This window comes from Python bivittatus, unplaced genomic scaffold, assembly GCF_059951505.1.
Source record: "Python bivittatus isolate LINGU-HERP-01145 unplaced genomic scaffold, Pbiv_v1 ctg000050_np1212, whole genome shotgun sequence".
Lineage (NCBI taxonomy): Eukaryota > Metazoa > Chordata > Lepidosauria > Squamata > Pythonidae > Python > Python bivittatus.
In genome coordinates this window covers 8,731,276-8,755,483 of record NW_028277033.1, presented here as the reverse complement: position 1 = coordinate 8,755,483, position 24,208 = coordinate 8,731,276, and the positions used below count along the sequence as shown (strand labels likewise).

General features: G+C 42.1%; 2 protein-coding genes across 5 annotated transcripts in view; one reads left to right on the top strand and one right to left on the bottom strand.

Moving 5' to 3' along the window:
* The window catches only part of SHLD2 (shieldin complex subunit 2), a 34,725-nt gene extending 32,770 nt beyond the window's left edge, over window positions 1-1,955 (top strand). For 3 of the 4 annotated variants that reach the window (XM_088129533.1, XM_088129540.1, XM_088129527.1), the window contains one exon: window positions 66-1,955. In XM_088129533.1, the coding sequence (XP_087985659.1) occupies window positions 66-253 (188 nt within the window). In that variant the 3' untranslated portion in view covers window positions 254-1,955. The remainder of the gene's footprint in view (window positions 1-65) is intronic. The other variant, XR_015793627.1, reaches the window with a different exon arrangement.
* SYT15 (synaptotagmin 15) lies at window positions 1,944-20,350 on the bottom strand. Its single transcript, XM_007437738.4, has 8 exons — window positions 20,026-20,350; window positions 14,621-14,813; window positions 12,783-12,925; window positions 10,795-11,090; window positions 9,396-9,566; window positions 8,336-8,456; window positions 6,459-6,629; window positions 1,944-4,320 (listed from the first exon to the last, which is right to left on the bottom strand). The coding sequence occupies exons 1-8, from the start codon at window positions 20,030-20,032 to the stop codon at window positions 4,184-4,186; spliced, it is 1,239 nt and encodes a 412-aa protein (XP_007437800.2). The 5' UTR covers window positions 20,033-20,350; the 3' UTR covers window positions 1,944-4,183.
* Window positions 20,351-24,208: the final 3,858 nt, after the last annotated feature.

Genomic DNA, 24,208 nt, shown 5'->3' with positions numbered 1-24,208 from the left:
AGGTTTCTCGGAGCCCCCAGACGGAAGGATTCTCACCTCCTCCTCCTCCTCCTCTTCTGTTGCAGAGCCTTCCTCCGATACCACGTACGGGATGATCGTGGCCGATCTGTGCCACTCCCTGATCACTGACCCAAAGGCAACCTATGTTCTAACCATCAGAAGCCGTTTCGTCCTGGATGAAAACAGTTTTCCTTTGGAGAAGGATTTCCAGCTCCTGAGTTTCCACCTCGATCTCAGAAGCAGCCATTTCTAAGGAGGTGGTTCAGTCCATTCCAAATCCACGTAATGATGTAAAACGGGGGTAAAGTGAATGTCCCTTTCTCCTGGAATGAATACATTTTATTTTCATGAATACTTTTTGTACATTTCAAGAACAATTATTTCTTCAGGATAGCTATTAAAAGCTGTTCAAGAAATGACTGATGTTTTCTTTGTTGGTCTTTTATCCTCAAGACCTCAATAATTTCCTGAAAGAGAGTTAATGGCGAAGGAATCTGAAAACTCCCACTGCCAACTTTTTAAAGTGTGTCGCCTAAGCAAACGCCTTTCCTTGCCGCACCCTTTTTTATCAACCCCAATTTTTGTCTTGATGTAATTGTACTGGTTTATCTCTCAGGAATCCCACTTTTCAAAGTAAATATTGACGTACTGAAAAGCAAGTATCCAAAATTGCAGAAAGAGGCTTTTCTCTTACAAATGGTGGCTTCAGCTGTGTTATCAAACTGTCGGCAAGAATTTCTACATTTGCGTAAAAACCCTTTACTTCCTGGAGGAGATGTGCCAAATTCAGTCAGCCTGCAAAGCAAACAAGTGCTTTAAAGAAGAAGAAGAAAAAAGTAGAGTTTAAATTATGCATCTGATTAAAATATACAAGAAAAAAAAATCTGTTTCTTAGGCTGATCCTCTGGGAAACAGGTTCAAATTCAAACTAAGTGCAGCCTTAAGTAAATTTAATAACTCTTTCCTCTTTTTGTGTAAGTTAAGAATTTTAGCTTAGTGGAGCCCAACCAAACCCCTTCTGATTTGTGGTGGGAAGCCTAGATCTTAAAACGTTGCTCTCATAAGGCACAGTGCTTCAGCAAGGGTTTTTTTTGGGGAGGAGGGGGTTCGCGAGTGTGGTGACCTTCCTTCATATACAGAACCAGCCCATTACTCAGCTGTCATTCAGTCCTGCAGATGTATTATTTTCTGTATTAGAAAAACCTCCCCACATTGCCAAAAAAGCTTTTATGCTTGCAACACATTTTACTGAAATACATTTTTTATCTGTTTGAAGTCTTACTAAGAGTAGCAGGCTACCGCATTCTGAACTGGCTCTGAGGTGCAAGTCTTGCAACAACCGCGGGAACAAGGAGAGAAATATCCATCCACAGGGATATAGTACGGATGCGCTGCACCAGCTCCAGATGTTGCCATGCTGCATCTCCCACAAGCCCTGTCAGCGGTGTGGGCGGCTGGGCACTTACTGGGCAATATCTGGAGGGCTGCAGGCCCCCCATCCCTGACCAAAGGCTTTTCTTCCCCCAGAGAGTTCAGAGTGGAAAGGCCCTTGGTGGCACAGCTCGCTCGAGTGGCTCTGCTGCTGCTTCAGCCAAGCCTGGAGCAAGCTGGAGAGGCCTTATCCGTGCAATCAGAAAAGCAATTGCTTGTCTCCTCTGAAGTATTTGCCTGGCAATTTTCACCACCTGAGTGGCTTCCTGCGTAGGTGAGGAATTTTTTTTTTTAACCTTCCTGGAGCTCCTTGTGCCCAGCTCAGTTGTGTGCTTTGAAAACTGTGAGGGATGGGCCTTTGAGAAGGTGCGTGCAGAAAGCAAGGCAGAACCTGGTACCAGAGCCTAAGGTCTCCTGGACGAGGTGCAACAATTGTTAGGGAAGGTGCACCAGTTTATTGTTTTCGAATGCCCTTTTATGTAAGATGAAACGTACAGCGCCCACTTGAGAGGGACAGGAGAAATGCCTTGTTTCTCAGGCTTTGCAATATTTATTTTAACAAAATACAATACATGACAGACCATCAAAAATACACATTATATGACTCCAAGACATTTCAAGTGATACCAAATACATGTTCTTTTGCAAAATAGCAGCCAACACAGAACACAGCACGGTGGTGGGTTCAGACGTGATGCTCAGTCTGCATTTGCTCGATCACGGTTTGTTAAGAAAAGCATAATCAGCTGGATTCACACATCACTCTAAGTGTGGTTTACAAAACAGGAGTTTTCACGAGCTGAAACCACGTTACGGCTGCCAGCACTGTGGTGATCCTGGGCAAAGAAGGTTTGCAACCATGTGCCCCACCCTACAATAAAAGAGATGGTACTCTTCCAGCATTAGCCACAATGGTGTGTTGATGTGCATTGACACATTTGGATTATCTGCCAATCAGCATTTACAAGCTCATCTCTAATCATAGGGGCATGAACACTACAGCGTCGTCTACAGACCACAGTGCCTAGATTCCCACTGTGAGCTAAGCCCAAATGAAACAAATGGCGTTATTTCAGCACAATGTGTAAAGTCTTTGTTTTCCACTCAGTGAAGGACATGGCACTTTACCAGAACTCCTTTAACCATAAATGCAGTAAAGAGTAAAATCCTGTGCTTTTGCAAAACAGCACTGGACTCATTAATACTGTATCCTGTTCTGGAGAAAAGCTGTTCCTGTTTCAACTAATTTCCTGATTTATTTTTTTTTCCCCTTTGCTCAAGAGATGTTGAGCTAAGGAATAAATTAATAGCTGCAAAAGATCACGAGTTGACTCTCAGAAGAGTTTCTGAAATCATTTGATTTGTTTTCCTAAGTTTGTTTAAATAATGTACATGTTATTTGTGAACATAGCAAAGGATCACAAGTAGAATTTACTCGACTGAATCTCAGATAGAAAGGTGGGGTTTTGGGGTGGAGGAACCCTACTATGTGAACATTTTTGTATTTATGTACAGGTTTATAATTTGGTCTTCAAGAATCATGTAGTAGCTAAAACACTTGCCTTACTAATGCAGAATTTTGCCTAGCTAGCTGTTTCAGACCAGCACGAAAATAGGCGAAGTCTTCATGCAGCAGGAAACAATTCCAATAACACAGGGATTACAGCACTGGTTCCATAGATCAGTTTTCCTTGATTTCCCCATTGTTGTGTTTACTTGCCAGCTCTTTGCCAGATTAGGAGGCAAGTAATTAGTTAATTGTTGCTGAGGGTAGAGAAATAACTCATGGAGTGTGATTGTTCCTCGCTATTGAAAGGATTAAACTATTACTCTTTCGCCAATAGAACCGAATTTTCTGACAACTCCATGATAGAAACCAGTCTCCATTTCTTCTACTGCCGCTAGTAAGCAGAGGATATTTCACCAGGGAGACAGCTTGAATATTTATGAAGTTGCTTACTAAAGCAACTATCTGAAACTTACACCATTCTGGTTGTGCAAGTTTATTCAGTTCTTCATTAATAACCACTGGATCCCTGTATGAGATCCTACAAGTCTAGAGGGGTATTTCCAAGATGAACAATAAATAAGCTATGGAAACATTTTAGACAGCAGACTTCCACTGAGTTGTGATGGAAACATCAGCCTTTAGCTATCTGAATTTTCCAGCTTAAGTATTTTGAAGGTTGTATTCTGTTAATAACCCCAAACTGGCTAAAATAAATGGCTAAAATGAAGCCATTATGCCATTTATTCCATTTCAATAGCCCATGCTTTCAGCAGGAATGCTGCATTATTATTTTAGAAGACTCCCTTGAACGTTGTAGCTTCATAAACAGTAATTTGCTTGGGGTAAAAAAAAATCACCCTGTCATAGGTACTCTTAAACCCCTTGATTTAAGCTCTGGATTATACTTAAGGATGCATTATTCAAACTAATTCACAGAACTTTGGGGTTAAGCACATCAAATGTCAGTTATGGTAAATGTAGCAATACAGCCAGCACACATTTCTCAGTGACTGATGAGTACTTCTCATTTTTAGGATCACATAATCTTCTCACTGCAGTTCAGTGGATTTGAAATCATCCACTAGCATGAGATCAGAATGAGATCCAGCCTCTTCAGAGATGTTGTCCCTTGTCTTTGATCACTGGGTCACAGAACTTCTGTGATGAACAGAAGCAGGAAGTACCTCAGATGGACCCACCGTTAAACTCTCTTGTAAGTTAAACAGGAAAGTGCTCCATCTTTCAGCTGCTAAGCGACAGCGCGTGCCATCTTTTCACCAGCTCCTTGGGTTTACTGATCATCTCATTCCAATGTTCTAGTTCCTTCCCCCGGGTGAACATGAAGGGCCCAACAATCACACAGCCCAGTGAGGAGGTTTCTAAACAAGGTCAGAAAAACCATGAGAATTAAATAATGATAAGGATCAGCATCAGATCTGTACGTACAAAAGTAGTTTGTACGTTCTTGGGTGATCAACATTTCTAACCCAGTTTTCCCTAATTTGGCACTTTCCGGATGGGTTGAGAATACAACTGAGCCCATCTAGGACTACGCACTGGTGAAGGCTGTTGTTCATTTATAAACTGTAGACCCGTGGAACACATTTTTAATCTTTGTTCTCCCAAAGCCAGTATTAATAGTGCCTTTAAGCTATTGTTGCCATTTCTGATTGATGTTTGACATGTGCGGGACAAGCAGAGGTTTTGACTGCTTTCTCCTCTCAGTGGATGATCCTCTTTCAAAATTGATTTGATGGCAACCAAAATACCTGGTTTCTTGACTCAACCTCCAATGGTCATTTCCCTTAAAAAAACCAGAAAGTTAGAAACTTCTCCAAGAGAAGCTAAAATGAGCTCATTCTCCCCCATGTTGGAGGAGGAAGACCAGCAGGTAAAAGTATGACTGTAGGATCCAGGAACAAGGTAAGAAAATACCTAAAGAAACAAGATTGCACTTGCTTGCTGGACACAGATATATCATCCATTTGTACTTTTAAGAGAGTAATAAGAATTATGTAACATTCTTTAGAACAACTCAACCTTATTCTATGCACAATTAACTTGGGGAAAAATTCCCCCAACTCCTTCCAAACTTCTGAATCAGTATGCCAAAGATCAGGCAGCAGAATTTCAGGGTGGATAATCTGTGGCTACTGATTATTTTTGAACTACGTATTCTGGCATCCTTCACAATAGCTATACAGGCTGAGGGGCTGGAGTGGTCATTTAGGAACATCTGGAAGACCACACATTTCATGTTCCATCTCCTGTATAATAAAAAACAAAGTCTCTACTGTGTTTGAACTTGATACCTGATGGTTCATGGACATGTCCATGTAATTTTCTTGCAACAGTTTAGCAGTGGTTTGTCTTTGAATTCTTCCAGTGCTATTTAAATTAAATGTCCTAGTTCTGAGATTTCCTAATAGTCTCTCATCCAAATACTAACCAGGGCTGATGCTGCTTAGCTTTTTGAGATCATCCCAAATCATCTAATGGTTGCTATGTGCTGTGAGTCATCTATAGTAGCTATAACTCATCTATGGTAGGAATATGAAAGAAGTAATGCACAGGAAGCTGTCTATGGGGGTGGAGCCAGTGTGTTTTGCCACTTGAGGTTAAGCAAAATGGGATCCTTCCTTTTCCAACCCAGAGAAGAAGTTCACAGTACCACAGCATTGGCATCAAGATCCAGATTCTCACAATGGCCTCTTCTCCTTCCTTGTTAGTATAAAAGCAAAAACAACTTAAAAGTCTGAAGAATGTGGTCCCCTTTCCAAGTAGCTAGATACAGCTCCCTGCAGTGGCTACTTTGGCCTGAGCTGGTGGGCCTTTTGTGTTCCATAATTTTTCCAGAAACCAGCTTGGAGATCTTGACACAGGGCAGATGAAGCATGCAAGATAACATGCTTCTTCTCCACTAGAAATAATATCTAGTGAATTTTTCCTGAACAGAGAGCAGGAGAGACGCAGCAGCAAACCACAGTTCTTTGTAAGCTGAAGGCCATTTGCCTGATGCTTTCCCTCTGCCTCATCTTGGTTTCTGACCATAAGTGAGAAGACCTAATCTAATCATCTCTTTTCCCCCTCCCTCCCAACAACCCTGAAGAGGCAATAAGTGACCTCAGATCATCCCAAGATCTTCATGGCTGATCAGGGATTTGAAACATTAGTCAGCTACTCAGCATAGAATTATTTCCAATATCTTCAGGCACATTTCAAGGGAGGGGCACCTATTAGTCCAGTGCAAGATTAATTTGTGGGAAGAAGAAAAGTGTTTCATGATTTCTAGTAATGAATCAAAGAACTATAGAAATGGAAGGGACCACAAGAATCATCCGGCCATCCTGCAGTGCAAACTAGGAACTGTGAATGGAAGAACAGCCTGCTAGATCATATCAAGGCCAATCTCAATTCAGAACATTGTTTCCGACATTAGTGTTAGCCTCTCTCTTGAAAAATGAGAACTTCATGTAAGACGTCAGGACTCTTGAAACTAACATCATAGGCTGCTTACCATCTCCTTGGAGAACAGACAAGCTCAGACTGGTTGCATCAAGGTCCAGCTGGTCAACCCTGAAGCTAAAAGTCTCATTGTATAATGGATTGGAGGATCCAATGACTGCTGTGGTCCTTTTGCTTTTGATGAACTGATTATGGTGCATTAGTGACACTCTGACAAACACACCTGGAACAAAAGGATGAGGTTGGAAATACTGAGGAGAAAACAATATTCAAATGCATCCTCTGAAAATTGTGCTTTGGAAGACTACCATTTAAAATATAATTTCAGTTAATTTAATGGGCTGCATCTGCAACAATGCTCCAAATTTTCAGGCAACTAGAAGCATGGATAAGTGGGAATTTTGATTTTGTTGGGAAGTAGATATGGATATGTCTAAAACAAACTTTGGCCAACACTCAACATTTGCTGCTTGAACATCCATAAAGTTGAATGCTTTGAGTTTATCATCTCTCGATTCCTTATGAGAAAGTTAAAACACAGTTTTGATATCAGACTCCTTCCAATGCTATTCTATATGATCTAAATTCAGCCAGCTACTATGAGTGTGATCCTTTTTCACCTCAGGTATATACAGGGGCAGGAATACACAACTTTTCAATTCTTTTTTTCAGCGTCCAAATGCTATAGGAACATGGGAGAAATGTCTCTGGAGCTAAAATGGTTGACTTGTTTTGTTTTGGTAGGGTCCCTGCAAAACAGATGTGTTAAACCTCCTAGGGACCCTCATTATGACTGTAAAAGAAAGCAAATACCTAAAAGTCATGGCACTAAAAAGCAGTGATTTGTTGACTCACAACATTCCAACCGTGTGACCTTGGAGAAGCTCTCAGAAGGCCATGAAAATGGATCTGGGAGGGTCACCTGCAGCTGAGGTCTTCTGTTTGCAGCATAAGCATGTAGGTGCCAAGATAGGGGACGTGAGTACAGATTCCCCACCCCACCCCCACCCCTCATTGACTGCAGGGTACGGTTAAAAAAAAGTCAAGCTGGTGGCCACAATGATGTGATCAATGCTCTGCCTATTTTTAATCTGCATCACGCATGCAACACACATAAAAACAGACAGAGCTTGATTGCACCACTGCATTGACCAGCTTGACTTTTCTGACCACAACCTGCATCTCCATTCCCTATAATGCCTCAGTACATTGCCTACCTGGGCTGCCATGGGAAAGAGAGACGTAGGGGTGTGTGAAATGTGAATGATTAATAGTGCCCTCAAAAATCACTGTTGGTAAACTTCTTAATAGACTGGGGTAGGTAAGTTTACATACCAAGTGGTAAATAGCAAATGTCAAATACTACAATGTAAAATCATGAGATGTCAAACACAGATAGAATATTAAGCAAACATTGAAATGTCTTAAGAATATTTAGAGGACATTCGACATCGACACTGAGTTCCAAGTAAAATCTTTGGGAATAGAATTTCTTGATATTGAGGATAAACAGTTTTTGAAACAGGAATTTGGGGCTAAAATACATGGAGGTATTTCTTTTAGTGTAGGCTGCTGCAAAACTCTGAATGAACACTGGATGGCCACACAGAGAAACAAGAGATCTATCTCAACCCTGCCATAAAGCGATCTGGATTTTTGCAACCCAGATAGGGTAGCAATTTAGACCCAAACTGAGATGTGAAAAACACATTCAAACATTTAATTTTTGCCTGCATTCCTATCATGGATGAAGAATGAAGGTGCCAGTTTACTCAAATTTTGACCTTCCAGGTGAAGAACAGAGGTTGTCGTCAGCTGGTTCATTATTCAGAATGCAGTCATAAGCAAGACAAAATTATTCCTACAAACTATACTTAGCTGGAGAAAAGAAACAAAGCAAAACAACTCTGTGTATCTCCCCATACTGACCAAGAGCATTTCTTTCATTCTGGAGTTTTAAACCTCGAGCTCTCAGCACCACCACCGTGAGACGGGCCAGGTAGTCGTTGTAGCTGAGGGAGAATTGGAGGTCGCCATGTTCAGAAGGTGGCTTGGAGGAGGCAGAAGAAGACATGGGTCAGACGTCTTGAACAAATATTATTTCCTCCACTACTGGACATCTTGCTCACTCCAATTAGTGGGACATCTGGACTATAAATGACATAGCTAATGAGGCAGTAATGAACTATACTTCTTATCTCTCATTAAATTGAATCCTTTTCCACCCCCGACGTGGGGTGGAGGTTGGGGGGAGGGAAGATAGTGGTCAGCACTGTGGTGAAGGAGGAGAATGTTAGTCAATTTGAAATGGGAAAGGTTATCCTACATCTTTTCCTCAGCAAATTTCCCCTGTTGGACTGAGAAGAGGGAAGAAGGTCAGTAAGATTTTCTTAGCTCGTCCCATCTGATGCTGATTGTACTCACACATAATGCTAAGCCAGGGTTTCTTGAAGAACCCATAATGGTTTAGTTGAACATAAGTCAGAGGTATCTTGTTTGAGGTTTCAAGACTTAACTTGATCCTCACTTCCCTTATTTCTGTCCCCAGATATCTCCACTATTGTTAAAAATGTGTGGAACAGTACAAATACTCAGCATTTCGAGACAGGACACACTTGATGCTTGAAGCTCTTAGCATGGACTTAATAAAGCTTAGAAAGCAGGGAACTTGCTTCAAAATGTCCCACCAAATCAAAGGAAAAAGACAGCCTCAAAACAGCCTCAACCAATTTTTGTCATCACTGCCCCACTCTCTATGACCCCTGAGCTAAGATGACACTAAAAGGTTTCCCACAAAACGAACAATTTCACAGATCGCACCAAGTTAAAAACAATCACACAGGGAGTTAGATAATGTGTGAATACTAGCCAACATAGAGAGTATGTCAGGATCCATCAAATTCACTGCTTACAAACTTGTTCTCAAAAAACAAAAACAAAGCCATGTGGCTATATATCTAATGAACTTAAGGTTTCATTCATCGCTTGCCTCCAGGGTATCTGGTTCCAAATCTCTCCAGACAACAACTTTCCCATCCTCAGCTAAGGTTTCATTCTTCAGGGGGAAGATAACTTGGCCCAGGAGAATGTGCTTCTTCTGTTTGTCAACATGGTAGACGCAGAACTTCAGTGTCTTTTGAAATAAAACACTGCTGGAAATCTAGATAGTAGGAAGCAGAGAAGGATAAGCAGTTGGGCTGGATTTCTCCACAGTTCCGAACACAAGGCAGACCAAGATAATCTGAATGCTCAGGGCAGAGCAGATGGCTCAGAACCTCTCCAGTTTAATTCTGGCAATACATAAAGCTCCAGTCTTGGTCAGTTTCTCCATAGGGGACCTTTTCATGGTTTCATGAAGGATAAAGGAGCATTGGATCCAACAATGAAATGGTCTGCCCTCGAATGAAAATGATCTTTCAATCAGACCATTGTTGGTCGCTCCAGTCTCAGCATTTGAGGTGATAAGGACTTGAGTTTTGGGGCTGTTGTGACTGGCTGGCTGAGAACCTGACATTCACACCTGGCCAGCTTACACGTGAGACAGGGAAGACATAGAATCCACATCTTCACAAGGGACAGATACACTCTGTCATGTAGACAGAGAGATGCTCCAGCCCAGTTCCCTCTGCTGTCATGGCTCTATCTTCCAAGGTGAGGTGAGGAGGAAAAAGAATTGAAACCTCTAGCCGTGCTCCTGTATAGAACATGGCCAGGAGCTAGCATGATTAGAATTATTTCTACTTTAACATTTTGACCCCCATGACAGAAAGACATCAGTGGTTGTAAGGCCCCTATCTCTCTCACACAGCCAAGTTAGGGAATGGGGGCCCTGGAAGATTGGAGATGGCAGTGGGAACTACCAAGCCACTAAGCCAGAGCAGGGCCAAGGTGAGGGAACTCCTGGGAAGGGAAGTTTAAGACTGCCAATCTTCTTCCTGACAAGCTCAGCTTAAAAAAAAAAAAAAAAAACTATGATTATAGCTGTATAACCTCACCTTAATTTCTACAAAATGTGCCATGCTTCATCTTCTCCTAAAGTTCTGGATCTTAAAGAACTTTCTTTTTCAAAATGTTAAAAAAACAACAGAACTGCTAGCAGTTTGTGCTTTCCCTACAACTTTGTTTCCCTGAATCTGAGCTTTGAATGAGATCTAACTATTTCAGAGTCAGATTGAACTGCCCTCAAAATGGCCTGGACTAGACCGAGCTTCACAAAAATTAGTTGGTCTTGGTGTAAACTGTCTCCTTCTCACCAATTGCCTGATCACCCCCTCCCAAACAAATTTCTCTTTAAAAATGAAGGTCCACCAGGCTAGGGTAGATATTTTTGGGCTGTCAACTTTCCAAAGCCAGAAGATAGTGATCTAGTTCATCCTCAGCTTGCTTACCTGGAAAACAAAATTCTCATCAAACTGAGGATTGAGATTCTTGTGTTTTGTTTTAGACTGCAAGTAACGTCTCTCATCAGGAAGGAGGTAGATCTTCACCAAGGGGTTGCAGGAACTGGAGGGAGGCTGCAGCTTTCGAGCTTTAATCAAGGACACAAGGAGCCGTTCCGACTCCTTCTCATATTCCACTGAGAACCAAAGCCGGCCAATATTTCCCTCTGGGAAGTCTGTCTCGCTCTTGTCTTCAGGAAACCGGTAGAGCTCTGGATTAATGGTTCCTATAAGGTATGCTCCAGCTTCAGGAGAGAAAGGAAACATCCAACCTCACTGAGTTAAAAACATGAGAGAGGCAAACCGTATTTAAAATCTGATTGTTCCTACAGCATTCGCTGTGGATCGTCCACACATTTCACTTGATGATGACACATTAATTTGCACCTGAGGGTGATCTGGATCAAGCCTCCAAGACAGAACCCGCATGTTACTTCCTACCACCTCGTAAATGTAATATGGTTCAGTGGAGTTAGTTCATACATCGGTAGAAGATAATCAATGAATCCTAAAATGAAAATTGTATGTCTTTATTTAAATTGTATAGTCATCCAACTCCAATGGACAATGGAATTTAATTAAATTAGGAGTTAATTAATTAAAAGCAGCCAAATCTCATAATACATAAAACACACATTATCTCTGTGTTATCACATAGAATCCCAGCCATTTAAAATGTTTTATTTAACCTTTTTTTCATCACTTAAACATGTTTAATATAGATTTTTGATGACCTCACTTAGAATTGCACAGCAGTCACTGTGACCTGAAAAGTCACAAAAAATCTTGGGATTAAGCTGACATTTTTCGAGCAACCTGTGTGTCTTCATGAACTCATATATGCTACCTATATTGGTTCTAGTGTTTTATAATATTGTACGATATTTATGTATTGTACTGGTCAATGACCAAAATAAATATGAAACTAAAAACTATACTCACATATTTGCAAGAAATAAAAAGAAATTTTCATTGTGAACAGACAAGACAGTTTGCTGCATTTCTGGTACAGGTTTCTGGGAAAATCTGGTTCCTCTTTTCTGCACAATTATTTACACTAGCAGTATAAATCCAGACCTCACAAACTTCACAGCAGACCTCAAGTGCAATTTACTTAAATCTAAATGAAAGAATTTAGGAGAAGAAGTGATATGGAGACAAGACAATTGCATGCTGTCCTTCAGTCCTTTAATTAAAGACATCACCTTAAACTTACTGCTTTGCACTCAGATATCTCATCAAGACATAGATACCCTCTGATGGTAGCATGCCCATATTCCAAATTTCTTGTTATAGTGCCTTCTACACCATGAGTATTTCTTATGCAGTGGGGTGGCTGCAAAACCAGCAATGCACCATGCCAGCAAGGAACATTTCTCATTTTATCAAACCAGCATGGAAACAATAGTGCGAAGCTACAGGGCCTCTTAGATTTATCAGTCCAAGAGTTGGGAGTTGTTGTGAGGTAAAGTTCCCACCAATGGGAAATTATTCTCCCCAGATTATGCAGAGTTTCAGAGCATTAGTTGAAACCTCAGGCCCAGTGCGTTTCCTGCTCAACCATCATAGGCTTAATTGTCACCCAAAGACAATGTCTGTGGGATCCTGTAGTTATGAAGCCAATCCAGGGCAGGAACAAATGCTCACGTACAGTATTTTGAGTTACACTGGAAATACAGGAAATGATTTTAAACCAGATTACACCATCATACCATAAAATAGGCTTCGGACCTTAATTACTTCAGTAATTCTCCTCCTCTGTCTCTAACAGATACATCTGTTTGTACAGACTCACAGGAAACTATTTTATTTAAACAGGAAAGTATTTTATTTAAACAGCCACACAATAGCAATTTTCATTAAACATAATACTGAAGTAGGATTGCTGGGCAGACTCAGTTCCTGAAATTTTACCCACCTAAATAGTGCCAACCTACCTAAAGAATGGAAAGAGGATCGAGGCCCAGAATCTGGGGTAACATAGAGGTCGTTCTCCTCTTGGACCTGTTCTCCATTTGTCATATCAGTCCATGCTTGTCGATGAAATTTGGGTGGAACAATGAAAGGAACGCTTTTTGCTCTGTCCAAAGACAAACACAGCATTGAGTTACATTAAGAAAAGAAAGAGATATCAGGAATCTAAATGCTCTGAAAAGAATGCAGGCGAGGTTGAGCATCTGGAATCCTTCCAGCTGAAATGGAAGGGATTGGAGCTTCAATTCTCCCCACTGAAATCGAAGGAACTTAAAAAGGTCTTTGACATTAATTGGATCATGCTCATTGCTTTCCAGAACTTTTCTAGGGTTGCGTTTACCTTTTCTTCTATAATTGCACTTATTTACAGTCAGTGACCAGCAAAGTAGTTGCAACAGTTAAAAAAAACAGCACCTAAAAGCAGGCTCAACAAAATAAGAGCAATAAAACCACCGTACAGATCTGAGAAAACAAGACCAAATAGATAAAATAAAATTAAGAGAGAAGGATAAAAGGACTTCCTTGTGACATCATTCCAAGATGAGGACACCCTGAGCCATTTTAGGCAACAGCTGCCGATAAAAACACGGCAACTCTGTTCATAAGAGCAGGGCTCCGCTCTGAGAGCAGGAAATCAACTGCCTGCCTTTCATTAGAAATGCAAAAAATATGATAAATGAATAAAAGTGAGAAACAAAGTTTAAACCAGTAAGATGGAAAGAGAGAGAGGGGGAAGACAAAGCTTTCTTTTCTTCTTGGCTTTGACTTAATTTGAAAAAAGGAGGTAGGAACCCAGGAGAACTACATTTTTCTATGGAAAAATGGTTTCGAATGGAAATCCAGCCTTAACCACGATTGCCCAAAGAACCCTCAAATCATAGCTAAATTACTCAAAGCTTTGAGTATCATCCAATGACAAGTAAATTCTGAAACTTGGCCCATCTTGGTTTAATTTCCCTTCAACTACTGCAGGGGCCTTCAATTTAATTATAAGAACAGACAGCATGCTCCGAAAACTTGCATTTTGTTTGCTTATATATTTTAATGACAATGCACTGCTGTCAAAGATGCTCCAGCATCACACTGACGGTGGATCAACGCAAAGGGTTTGGAAAAATGGTTGGGAGCTTTATATAGGTAGGTTGTTTGTGGAAATTCTGCCCCGGGGCTGATACAAACTCGAGTTTTCCTTCCCAGTTTGCGCACTTCTTTTCCCTCCCTCCTTGTTCACTTTCTTGGTGTTCAAAAGGAGCATCTTTTATGTCCAATTAGCTGATAATTAGAAATAAGAGTTTTCCACAGTTCTTGCAAAGGAAAAATCTGTTGAAACCACCTCCCGTCTTAATGTGGCGTGCTTTTAAGTTATACACAGTCATTTTATTATTCACACTGTTATTATTCAGACAGGGACTGTTCAATGATCTGGAAAAGAGCAAACTGTCTGCTACTCGTTGCATTTATCGAAGAATCGTATGCTTTTGGAATCCTTTGTTTCACAGTTAAGGGTCTTAAATGTCTGCAGTCTATTTATTTGTATTTTCTGTATTTCTTTTGCTACTTGGTAGAGAGGAATGAAGGATAAGTGACTTCCTGTCTCCAGCCCAGTGTTCAGAGGGGTCTTGGATTGCCAGGGCTGATTTTCCTTCCCAAAGCCTGACCTACTGAGATGATCCACTTGAGACTTGTCTGGATTCCCCATCCCTGGCAGAGGAAGAAGCTCCCAGAGAATGTGATGGTGCAGAGAGCCTCCGCATCTCTGTCCCTGAAGGTAGGTGATGGCCAGCAGAAAGGACATTTTTACCTGGCATTTTGAGAAGGAACTGAAGTTGATTGAGCAACATCTGGATCCTGAAAAACTGGGGTGACAGGATCAGTCAGTTCTTCATAAGAGGCCTTGAGATGTTTACTCTTCCAAAAAAGGTATGCTGCTATCCCCAGAAGGACCAGCAGAAGAAGTCCACCCACCACTCCGCCAGCCACAGCAACTACCTGTTCTGGGTACACAAACACACAGAAAAAAGAGAAGACATCCACTTACCAAAGAGGAATCATGTTGCCCAATGTTCTGGCAGATGCTTAGTTTCTGCTTTGGGGGGAATGTAAGCTCCAACTCCATCCTCTTTTCTTCAGATATGCAACACTTCTATTTGTCCTTTCAGTCCAAACCCCAGCCCTTATCCAGGGGCTAATTGATGTCTCCACCCACTACCTTCCACTTATTTGGGACAGTCCATCTCCACTCTGTCCTATAGCTAAAGGGGCAAATAGAGTTGTGGCTGAATGAACAAATACCAGAGAAGTGATAGTCACAATCACCAACTGCCCAAAGCAATAACAGAGTATATACTGGTATTTCTTCCTCCCTACTCCTTCCTCTTTCAAGAAGGGGCCGGACCCATCCCTTCTGCAAATGAGGGAGATCCCCTGAGGATCTCTGGGGGAAGTCATGGGGCTCCTTATCCTGGTCATGCAGGATTTTCCAGGGTGTTCATGTCCTGGAAAAGAAACTCACTTCACTGTGACTGAGAGATAAATATAGGTAGTCCTTCTTTTGTGACCACAATTGGGACTGGCAACTCGGTCATTAAACGAAGCAGTTGCTGAGTGAAACCGCGACTGTACTTACAATCTGACTTCATCTTTCCTTTCCTTTACAGACCTGCGAAGGTTGTCAATGCAAGGATTGGTTGCAAAGTGACTTTTCCCTCACCAATGTAACTGCAAACAGTCGCTAAACGAGGCAGTCTCTGAATGAGGACTACCTATATTTTATCTTGTGTTGACTATGGAGTAGGTTGTAAAAATTGCTCTGAGGTTTTGTAATTTTCTATCTTGGAAAGTGTTCTGTGATTCTCTTATGCAGGGTTTAACAATATCAATTAACCAGGGTGGATCTAGCAAAATGAGTACAGTTATTAGCAACAGGTGACTTGTGTGTACATGCACATGTGTGTGCAAAGAGGCAGGGAATGGTTTATGGCAAGGGCCCCAATCCCCAATCTCTCCCTCTTTAGATGCCATATAGTTAGAGTGTCCATACATCCTTTATTATAAAGGACAGTCTTTTATTTCAGAAAGCTGTCCTTTAGATTTATTTATTTTTTACAAACTCACTTTTGTCCTTTATTTAGATCATTTAACTTTTATTGTACAAATAAAGGTTTTTTGTTTTTTTGGACTTTTGCACTTTTATTGGACTGCACCACAGTCTTTCACATTCATGTGAAAAATATGGAGATTGAATTTTTAAAAAATACATTCACACCTACTGTTTGATTTCAGATATTTTGATTAGAACATGGCATTTTCATAAAGTTTTTCTTGGTTTTGCTCTTGAATTTTCCTTTGTAAAGCAAAGTTTTAAGCAATTAAAATGTTTTATCCTTATGAACCTTTTTCAGATTTGCCCCTTTTTCAGGCTTGTCCTTTATTTTTCCCAAGAAAATATGGTCACCGTACCTATAGCGGGCATTCTATTCTAGAGAAGCAAGCAGTTCAATGCGCTTGCTGGCAATATATGGAGAAGGATGACTTTTGCTCTTGTAACAAAGGGTCTCCAACCCCAATCCTTGGTCTTCCTCCGACAGAATGAACGCCAGACATTGGTGATACAAGTAAAGCCCTTTTCTTTTGGGGGGTTCCAGTCCTAGAACGAATAAGTCCTTACCAACTTTTTCCCAAGTTCCTTTGAAACTGGCACATACATGCATACCTACAACCATGTATTGATTTGAGCTGAATGCTCACATCAGTCTAACCAAGATATTTTTCCCCTTTTCTTTCACAGAAGAAACTGGGTGGGGAACAGGGAAGCGTGTGCCAATTTGCAGGGCTTGAGGCACTGGGCAGCAAACTTTATTTGGCTGTGTGTGTTTCCTTTCCTTCACGCCTTGAGATGAAGCATGAACTGGAAAGCTCAGAAAATGGAATCGAAGCAGGGCAGGCGAGACTCAGAACTGAAGGATACATATGTTTCCTGATACAAAGAGAGTATTGCTCCCCAGTCCTGTTGCAGGAGTGCCAGTGCCAGAAAACATGGAACTGAATCTTGTATGATGCAACGGGATGATGGGCTAGGAAAAAAGATGATGCTCGGCAAGGTTGAGAGAAGGAAAAGGGGAAGAGGAAGACAACAGCTAAGATGGGCAGATGGGATCAAAGATGTGAAGGGAACATTCCCGGAAGAGTTTCAGATTATTACTAAAGGGAGGTTAAGATGGGGAGCATATTATCCCAAGTACATAGGATCCCAAGTGCTGTTTGAATATACTCCATGTCTATTGTTTCCACCATGCAGTTGCACCATGCAAAGAACATAGCAAGAATGCTCGTGGGAAGATCTCAGCCAGAGCCTTTTCTACAGTCTCACCATTGGCAAATTTACATGGGAGCTGAAGCCATCTAGGTCAGCATTCCCCACCCATTTCACAAGGCTTGGTTAACTTCCTCCATTCTACTTATCATCAGTATCCCAACCATTTCCCCACCCCACCATCAACACTAACTATGCACAGAAGAGAGGGGAAATGCTAAAAAGGTCAAACAGCAAACACCAAGAAAAGAAAAGTGAAAACTTGGTTGTATAATACAATCTGCTGTCTTGATTTTCTTATCTGGCCTCCACATAGCTTTGGGAAAACAACTGGAAGGGAAATTAACTTCATCAACATTTACTATTTCAGCCTCTCCCATCTTAGGCCTTTCAGATACGTTGAACTAATCTCCCATAATCCACAGCTAGCATATAGGTTTAAAATAATTGGAGTTGTAGCCAAACATTCTGGAGGGCATCAGTTGGGGAAATACAGAAGGGTCTATCTACAGGCCATTTCCATGCTCCTGATATTAGCTAGCTTCATCTTGAGAAATCACACATGCAGCATTGGACGACGTGCTATATGTGCATATAATAAACTAAAGGTAATCCTCTGCATGAATTTTTGTGGCCACATTTCAAGTTCAGACTCACTTTTCATACCTGCTTGAACCCAACCCTTCCATTCTGGCTCTCCCCTTGAGTTTTGGACCAGATCATGAATGAGATATACATTGGTTGGGCTCAGCTGCATCTGTTATTATTGTTACTCCTGTTATCTTGTGATTTCTGTTATTCTATTATCCTGTTGTTTTGATGCTCTGAAGATTTATTATATTACTTTATATTGTACTGTATTTTATTTTTAATTCTTTATTTTCAGATTCCTGTAAACCATTAATTGCCCAAAGTCAAGGGAGCCTGCAGGGTACGATGCAAAAAGTTAAGATGCTGGCCGCAACACTGTGATCGAAGTTCCACCTTTTTCGACAACCCTGCCCAGAGTCTCTCTTGTGAACTGGGTGGCCATACAAATCAAATAAATAAATAGGTGTCAGAATTCTGCCCAGGATGGCAGATTCTCTTCCTGACATTCTACCTTAATGGGTTCTTGTAAAAAGCCATTTCCAACCACAAGTGTTCAACAGGAGCAGGCATTAGCAAGCAATCATCTTAAACCATTCATCACTTTACAGCTATCAACAATATCTTGTCTCTTGGAAGGGTAGTTGATTTATGGTAGTAGCTTGGAATTCCATGGATGGAGTTCATCCCATACTTTGCAGACTTCTACCCTATTAGTAATGTGCGTATGGGTGTGTTGTTCATTTCCTTCTCGAATAGCTCTTTAATGCATGTTGGGCTTGTCTATGTTAGAAATGGGTGCCTGTTTGATCTAAGTCGGTCTCTTTGGCTGGATGGAGAGAAACTACTGCAAACTAGTGGATTTCTGCCTGTGATTGTGTACTGTAAGTGTGATGCTCGGGGCACTTTAGGTGGATGAAGATGCTGGGGCTACAATCACCTGGCCAGGAAATGAGAGTCGCCACTTTCTGTGAAAGTTCAGCTGTAATATTTTAAAACTGTCATCTGGACATAAACATGGATGCATGCAGATTACAATAGATGCTCATTTAGGTCTAAAGGCACATGCCTGCATTTTTTAAGGATACAACAATGAGCTGGCTTTCAAAGGGGTGTTTTGAGCATATAATGTTCCTCTTGAATGTTCTGAACATCTTCTTAGCTTTTATATCTATGAAAGCTGGATGCTGGCAGAGGAAAGGTTGATGACCTTATCAGTGGGACATGTGTGTCCCTCTCTCCATCTGTGGAATACTTGTCACGTATGAGGCTGGATCCTTACAGAACTTCTCCAGCCTTCTAAAAGAGGGAGAAACACTACCACAGCTGGAAAGGGATTCTCATTTTCTTAATGTTACAGGGACTTGGAGAATAGAGTTACTATGCATGAATACACCTCTGCATAGTTTCCAACATCAGTTTCAGAAATATGTCAAAAGAAGAATCTATCCTCTCTGTGGGGATGGAAATCTTTCTCAGACTACCTGGAACTCTCCTTCCCTCCCCCCCCCCCTCTCTCTCTCTCTCTGATCAGGTCCCTCAGACTTCAGCCTTTCTCAACAGGTGACTGAGATCTTATTTTCTCAGCTTTATCAACTTCTCCATTAGATCAACACAATAGTTAGATTTAGGGAACTCAAACAAAAGTTTCTTCAACCTGCAAAGAACTTAATAGCAGTTCAGACATGAGAATTAGGAGGATAATTCTTTGGATAAGTGACTAGATATCCAGGTAAAGTAAGGGTAAAACATGGAGAAAGTAAGAATCATAGTATTGAAAATGGAATTTGCTGCAAAGTTGTTAATCACCATTGTTGTCTTTAAATCCCTTAGGATAGTACACAGAAGAAACAAGTGAAAACTAAGTGCCCTAGCTTCAAAATACAGATCTGGGCTTCTGAAACTCAAATAGAGGAAGACTCTGATGGTCTGGTCTGGGGTGGAAATACTTCTGCAGATTGTGCAGACAGGACAGCCAGGGGCAAACAGTGACGGAAGAGCGGACCAGTTGCATCTACTTAGATTCTCAGTTCTGCATATCAACAACTGGTAACCCCAAGCTTACTCCATACATGGTCTGCTCAGTCCAACTGGACAGAAATATTGGCTAAGCAGAGGCAAATATGACAGCTATTCCCACATTCTAAGCCACCCTTGCCTGAATCAGAGACGTGCTCAAGGAGATCAGGTTATGGATTCCACTGAAGTAAAGTGAGATTCTTCTGCCCTCCTCCTCCAACTCTTCTGCCCCAGCTCCAAAGGTGGAACTCCTGTTCTGAGCAGTAGCCCACATGGATGTTCCTTACCAGACATGAGTCCTAGAAGACAGAAACAGTGCGGTTCCCAGGATCTTAAGTGTGCAGTGCAGCTCAGAGCCTCAATTCCAACTTGGATCCAGTTCTCCACACACTTGTCCCTAGCAGCTGTTCTGTCCTGCTGTCCTCTGGGACCGTCGCATCTGAGGTGGTGGTGGTAGCAGCAACGGTGGGGCTTCTCCTCAGCTGCAGCTGCTGTGCTCCCCCCCTCCCCAGATCTGCTCTACCTGCAATTAGAGAGGCGAAGGCAGCAAGAACTCCGTCTGTCTTTGCTTGCCTTTGGCTGTTGAATAACCAGCTCCTCCTCCTGGACACACACCAGCTCCTTAATATTTCAGGACTGCGGGAGAAGCTGCCAAGTCCTGCTATCTAGGGAAGGAGCAGCAAGTGGGCCCAGCTGGGCTGGAGCCACCCCTTCCTTCCTGAAAAGAGAGGGTTTTGCTCCTGGCTCTGGAGCATCCTTCTGACTTAAAATGGTCTGTGATGAAGGAACTGCTCCACAGCAGAGAACAGGAGCAGAAAAATTGCAAGGAATTTTTCTTGCTTTGGCTTCTACTTTAAATAAAGCCTCATCAACTTTTTTTTCTTCCTAACTAGGCAATTAAAAAATGAAGGAGGAGGGAGCAAGGTCCTCCTTTTGTGTGAGTGGAAGCAAATCTTTCCTTCTGTGCTCAGGGGAAGGCTGAAACAAAAACATCTCTCACCTTATTTTTCCATGCATGGGGCCACTTGCTTCTCCAAAAGTGGTGGAGGTGATCCCAGAGACTTCTGGGCAGGTTGGCAAATATTCTGTCTTTTACCTTGGGTAAAAAGTTCTATCGCCCTGCTTCCCTGGCAACCTGCCCTCGCTGGAGAGGATATACCCAGTCCTCTGAACACTAGGTGAGGCCACCTGGCAAGTTCTCCAAGTAAGGAGTGGCTGGTGGGCACAGCTAACTTTGGAATCTCCTGGAGCAATGAAACTGAAAAGGGCATTGTGGGAAATTAGAAAGGTAATGAGATCCAGCTACCTGGCATATTCTGGAATGCTGGGTCTGGAAAAAAATACATTTTGTAATTTATTTCTTCTTCCTCTTCCTCTTCCTCTTCCTCTTCCTCTTCCTCCTCTTCCTCCATCTGGGGCAAGAAGGAAAGATCAAACATTTTGCACAATGCCCTTTAGTTGCTGGGTTTAGAACCTGTCCATCTGGAAACACTCCATGTGCTTCACCTACTATGATCAGCAAGTGGTGGTGTCAGGCCAAAGTTTGTCCTCTGGGGAAGTTTCATTGGAAATATTCTGTAAATGGATGGCTACAGAGGCAAAGCCACTATACTACTTATACACGTGCCATAGCCTAACCTAGGTGGGAGTCCTCTGCTTCTAGGGGAGAATACCATGAGTAGCCAAGAAAACAAACAAATAGATCATTGAGCCAATCAACCAGATGAGTAAGAACTCAAGGCACAAATGACCAGGCTCAAATTGTCATACTTTGGACATAATATTTGAAGATCTAGACTTCTGGAGAAGTCTATAATGCTGGGAAAAGTGAAAGGAAGGAGAAGAAAAGGATGACGAGCAGTAAGGTGGGACTCCATTACAGCAGCAATGGGTGGACCACGGAGATCTGGAAGACCATGTTCGGGACAGATTGTCCTGCAGAAAATCCATCAAAGTGCTCACAAAAAGTTGACATTGATTTGATGGCATGTAATCAAATTATGCCTTGCAATTTCTCAAAGGGTTTTTTTTTCCTCCTGTGCAAAAGATGTATATTCTGTCAAGACAGCTTGAGATTTTCCTCTCACGTTTCTTGGTAGCATTTTTGAACTTACTTTATTGTTCAAGGTGGTTGCTTTCCATCTTTCATCCAGAAGCATCTCTAGCTGCCCACACCGTCTATTACGGCATGTAACCAAAACAGGCGAAAATAAGCCAAACAGTCTATCTAACAGGCAGCCCCACACTAAGAGACCACCAACGCTGCGTGGAATAGCCAGGTCTTACACTATCTGGAACAGGTGAGGTGTTCAGGGCACTCCACATCTCGGGATGCAAAGTGTTTCAAAGCATGGGGACAACTTTAGGCCCCCACTCCTTTCTCCCCACATGGGATGAGGACCCTCAGCAATCTCTCCCTGCAGATCTTGATGGGAGAGGTGGTCCTGGAGATATCCAGAGCCAAGTCACAGAGGCTTCAAAGATGAGAAAAAACAGCCATTCAGCACTTGCCTTTGGGGACCTATCACTGACCCCAGAGAAGTATAAGGCAATCAGGGCTTGAAAGCTCTAGCTAGTACCTCATCCTCCCCGCTCTTTTTTGTACCCAAACACTAATTCCTTCCTTCTAATTTTTTTTAAAAAGTAAACAAGATTAAAACTGCAGGTGTTGCTAAGACGGCCACCACGGCATTCCTCCTTCTTCTGCTACTTGATGGTGAGGTCCCCTGTGGCTAGGAGACAGGGAGGTCCAGCGTCCCCTCAGATCACAAGGCCACAAATGCTACTGCTTCAAGTGTGGCTGTTTGCTTGCTTGACTGGGGCACGAAAAGTCCGTGTGGTCCCAGCATCACCTCACGCGATCCCACCTTGGAACTGCTCTTCTGTGTGGAAGAGCCCCAAAGTCTCCCAGGCCCAGCCTTCGACTCTTCTTTGTTCCCAAAACCTTTTGCTGCTCCAGGCGCGGCTCCTCTCCCTGGCATTGGCTGCCCCAAATTCACGATGCCCCAAATTGGTGGCCTGGTTGTGTTCGCCGCTTCAGCTCCATTGCTTTTAACGGCCCCTTTCCCTTTTCTCCCTCTCTCCTCCCCTTGTTTCTCTAATCTGATGAAACACACAGGATTATCACGGTCCCTTGTGGTTGGTCTCCATTTTGTTCCCTTGCTGTCGGGGTGGGGGGAATGGGGTGGGGAAGCATTAAAGAGGGGTTTGGGGTTTTCCCTGTCACCGTCACGGGGAAGAGCATGAGCTCTGATCTTGTTTGGTTTCCTTCCCCAGCTTCATTCCCCGAAGACAGGACCCCGTGGGAAGTTAAAAACTCTCGATGCTGTTCGGGTTTTCTCTCTGACTCCTGAGCATCTTTTCAGAATCCTCCTTCAAGCGCTCTGGCAAATCTGGACGTGAAATCTCAGGGTGTGGAAGGAAGGTAAGGCTCGCACCGTCTCTTCTTCCTCCTCCTACCGTTGCCTGAAATCTTATTTTAGAAGCGTGTCTTTGGGCAAATAACAAAGGTGATTATGTGAAGATTAGAAGAGCGACAAAGGCAGGAGGGGAAGAGGCAGGAAACCTGGTAAAACAAAACTGGAGCAATTATCCGGTTTTATTCTAAAGAAAGAAAGAGAAGAGCTCTGAAAGAAACCCAGTCAGTAGCTGGGAAATACACTGGACTCAGTGATTCTGAAAGCTTATTTTATTTTTTCCTTTTACTCGTGTGTGTGTGATTTTGTTCCCCCTCCTTGTGGAGGATTTTTAAAAAAGGGTTTGCTCGGGGCTGTATTGCATACACGCATCCAATCCTTATAACTTGTGTCCGTGACAGAAGAATAACCTGATGGTTATTTGAAGGGAAGGTAAAGGTATATTTCATATGCTTCCCCTACTCTCTACTTGATCCAGAAAGGAAGATTAAGATGGAAAACAGGTTCTGAGATTGAGCTGGCATCTTCTAGACCTGGGCCTTGGGCTGAGTTGAAATCTGCACATCTTGTATTGATTTTTGATTTTCCAGTCATGGCTCGAATGTTTTAGGGATGCAGTTAGGAGTTTCTTGTCTTCACTGAAAGGAAGGAAGCAAATTATTATGGTTGGTCGCCCAGTCAGCCAGATGTTTAGACTGGATTTGGCATTTTTGCCCATCTAGTGAGTCCTTCCCAAGGACCAGGGATAGGCAGATGTTCTTGTTTAATAATATTAAAGGTATTGTCGCAGAATGTAGGTTGTGGTTATTATTATTATTATTTCATTGTCTGTTGTATCTTCTTTAATGATTGCTCTCAGTTGACTACAGTATCCTGCAATATAACTCAGTTTTGTAATTATCTGAAAGAAAACTAGCCACTTATAGTGTCGTGCATTTCCTTAGCTATAGCCATAAAAATCTGGAGATGGGTCCACTCTTAGCTGAGGTTCCAGCCCTAGCAGATAAAAACATATTGATGAATGTATATAAGAGATGATTAATTTAAAGTTGGT

What these genes read in the sequence shown, in the direction of transcription:
- SYT15 (XM_007437738.4), bottom strand. An exon ending in GTTCCTTCTCAAAATGCCAG is followed by an intron (nt 12,926 to 14,620) that starts GTAAAAATGTCC and finishes GTCTTTGGACAG; the next exon opens with AGCAAAAAGCGTTCCTTTCA. An exon ending in ATGAGAATTTTGTTTTCCAG is followed by an intron (nt 9,567 to 10,794) that starts GTAAGCAAGCTG and finishes CCTACTATCTAG; the next exon opens with ATTTCCAGCAGTGTTTTATT.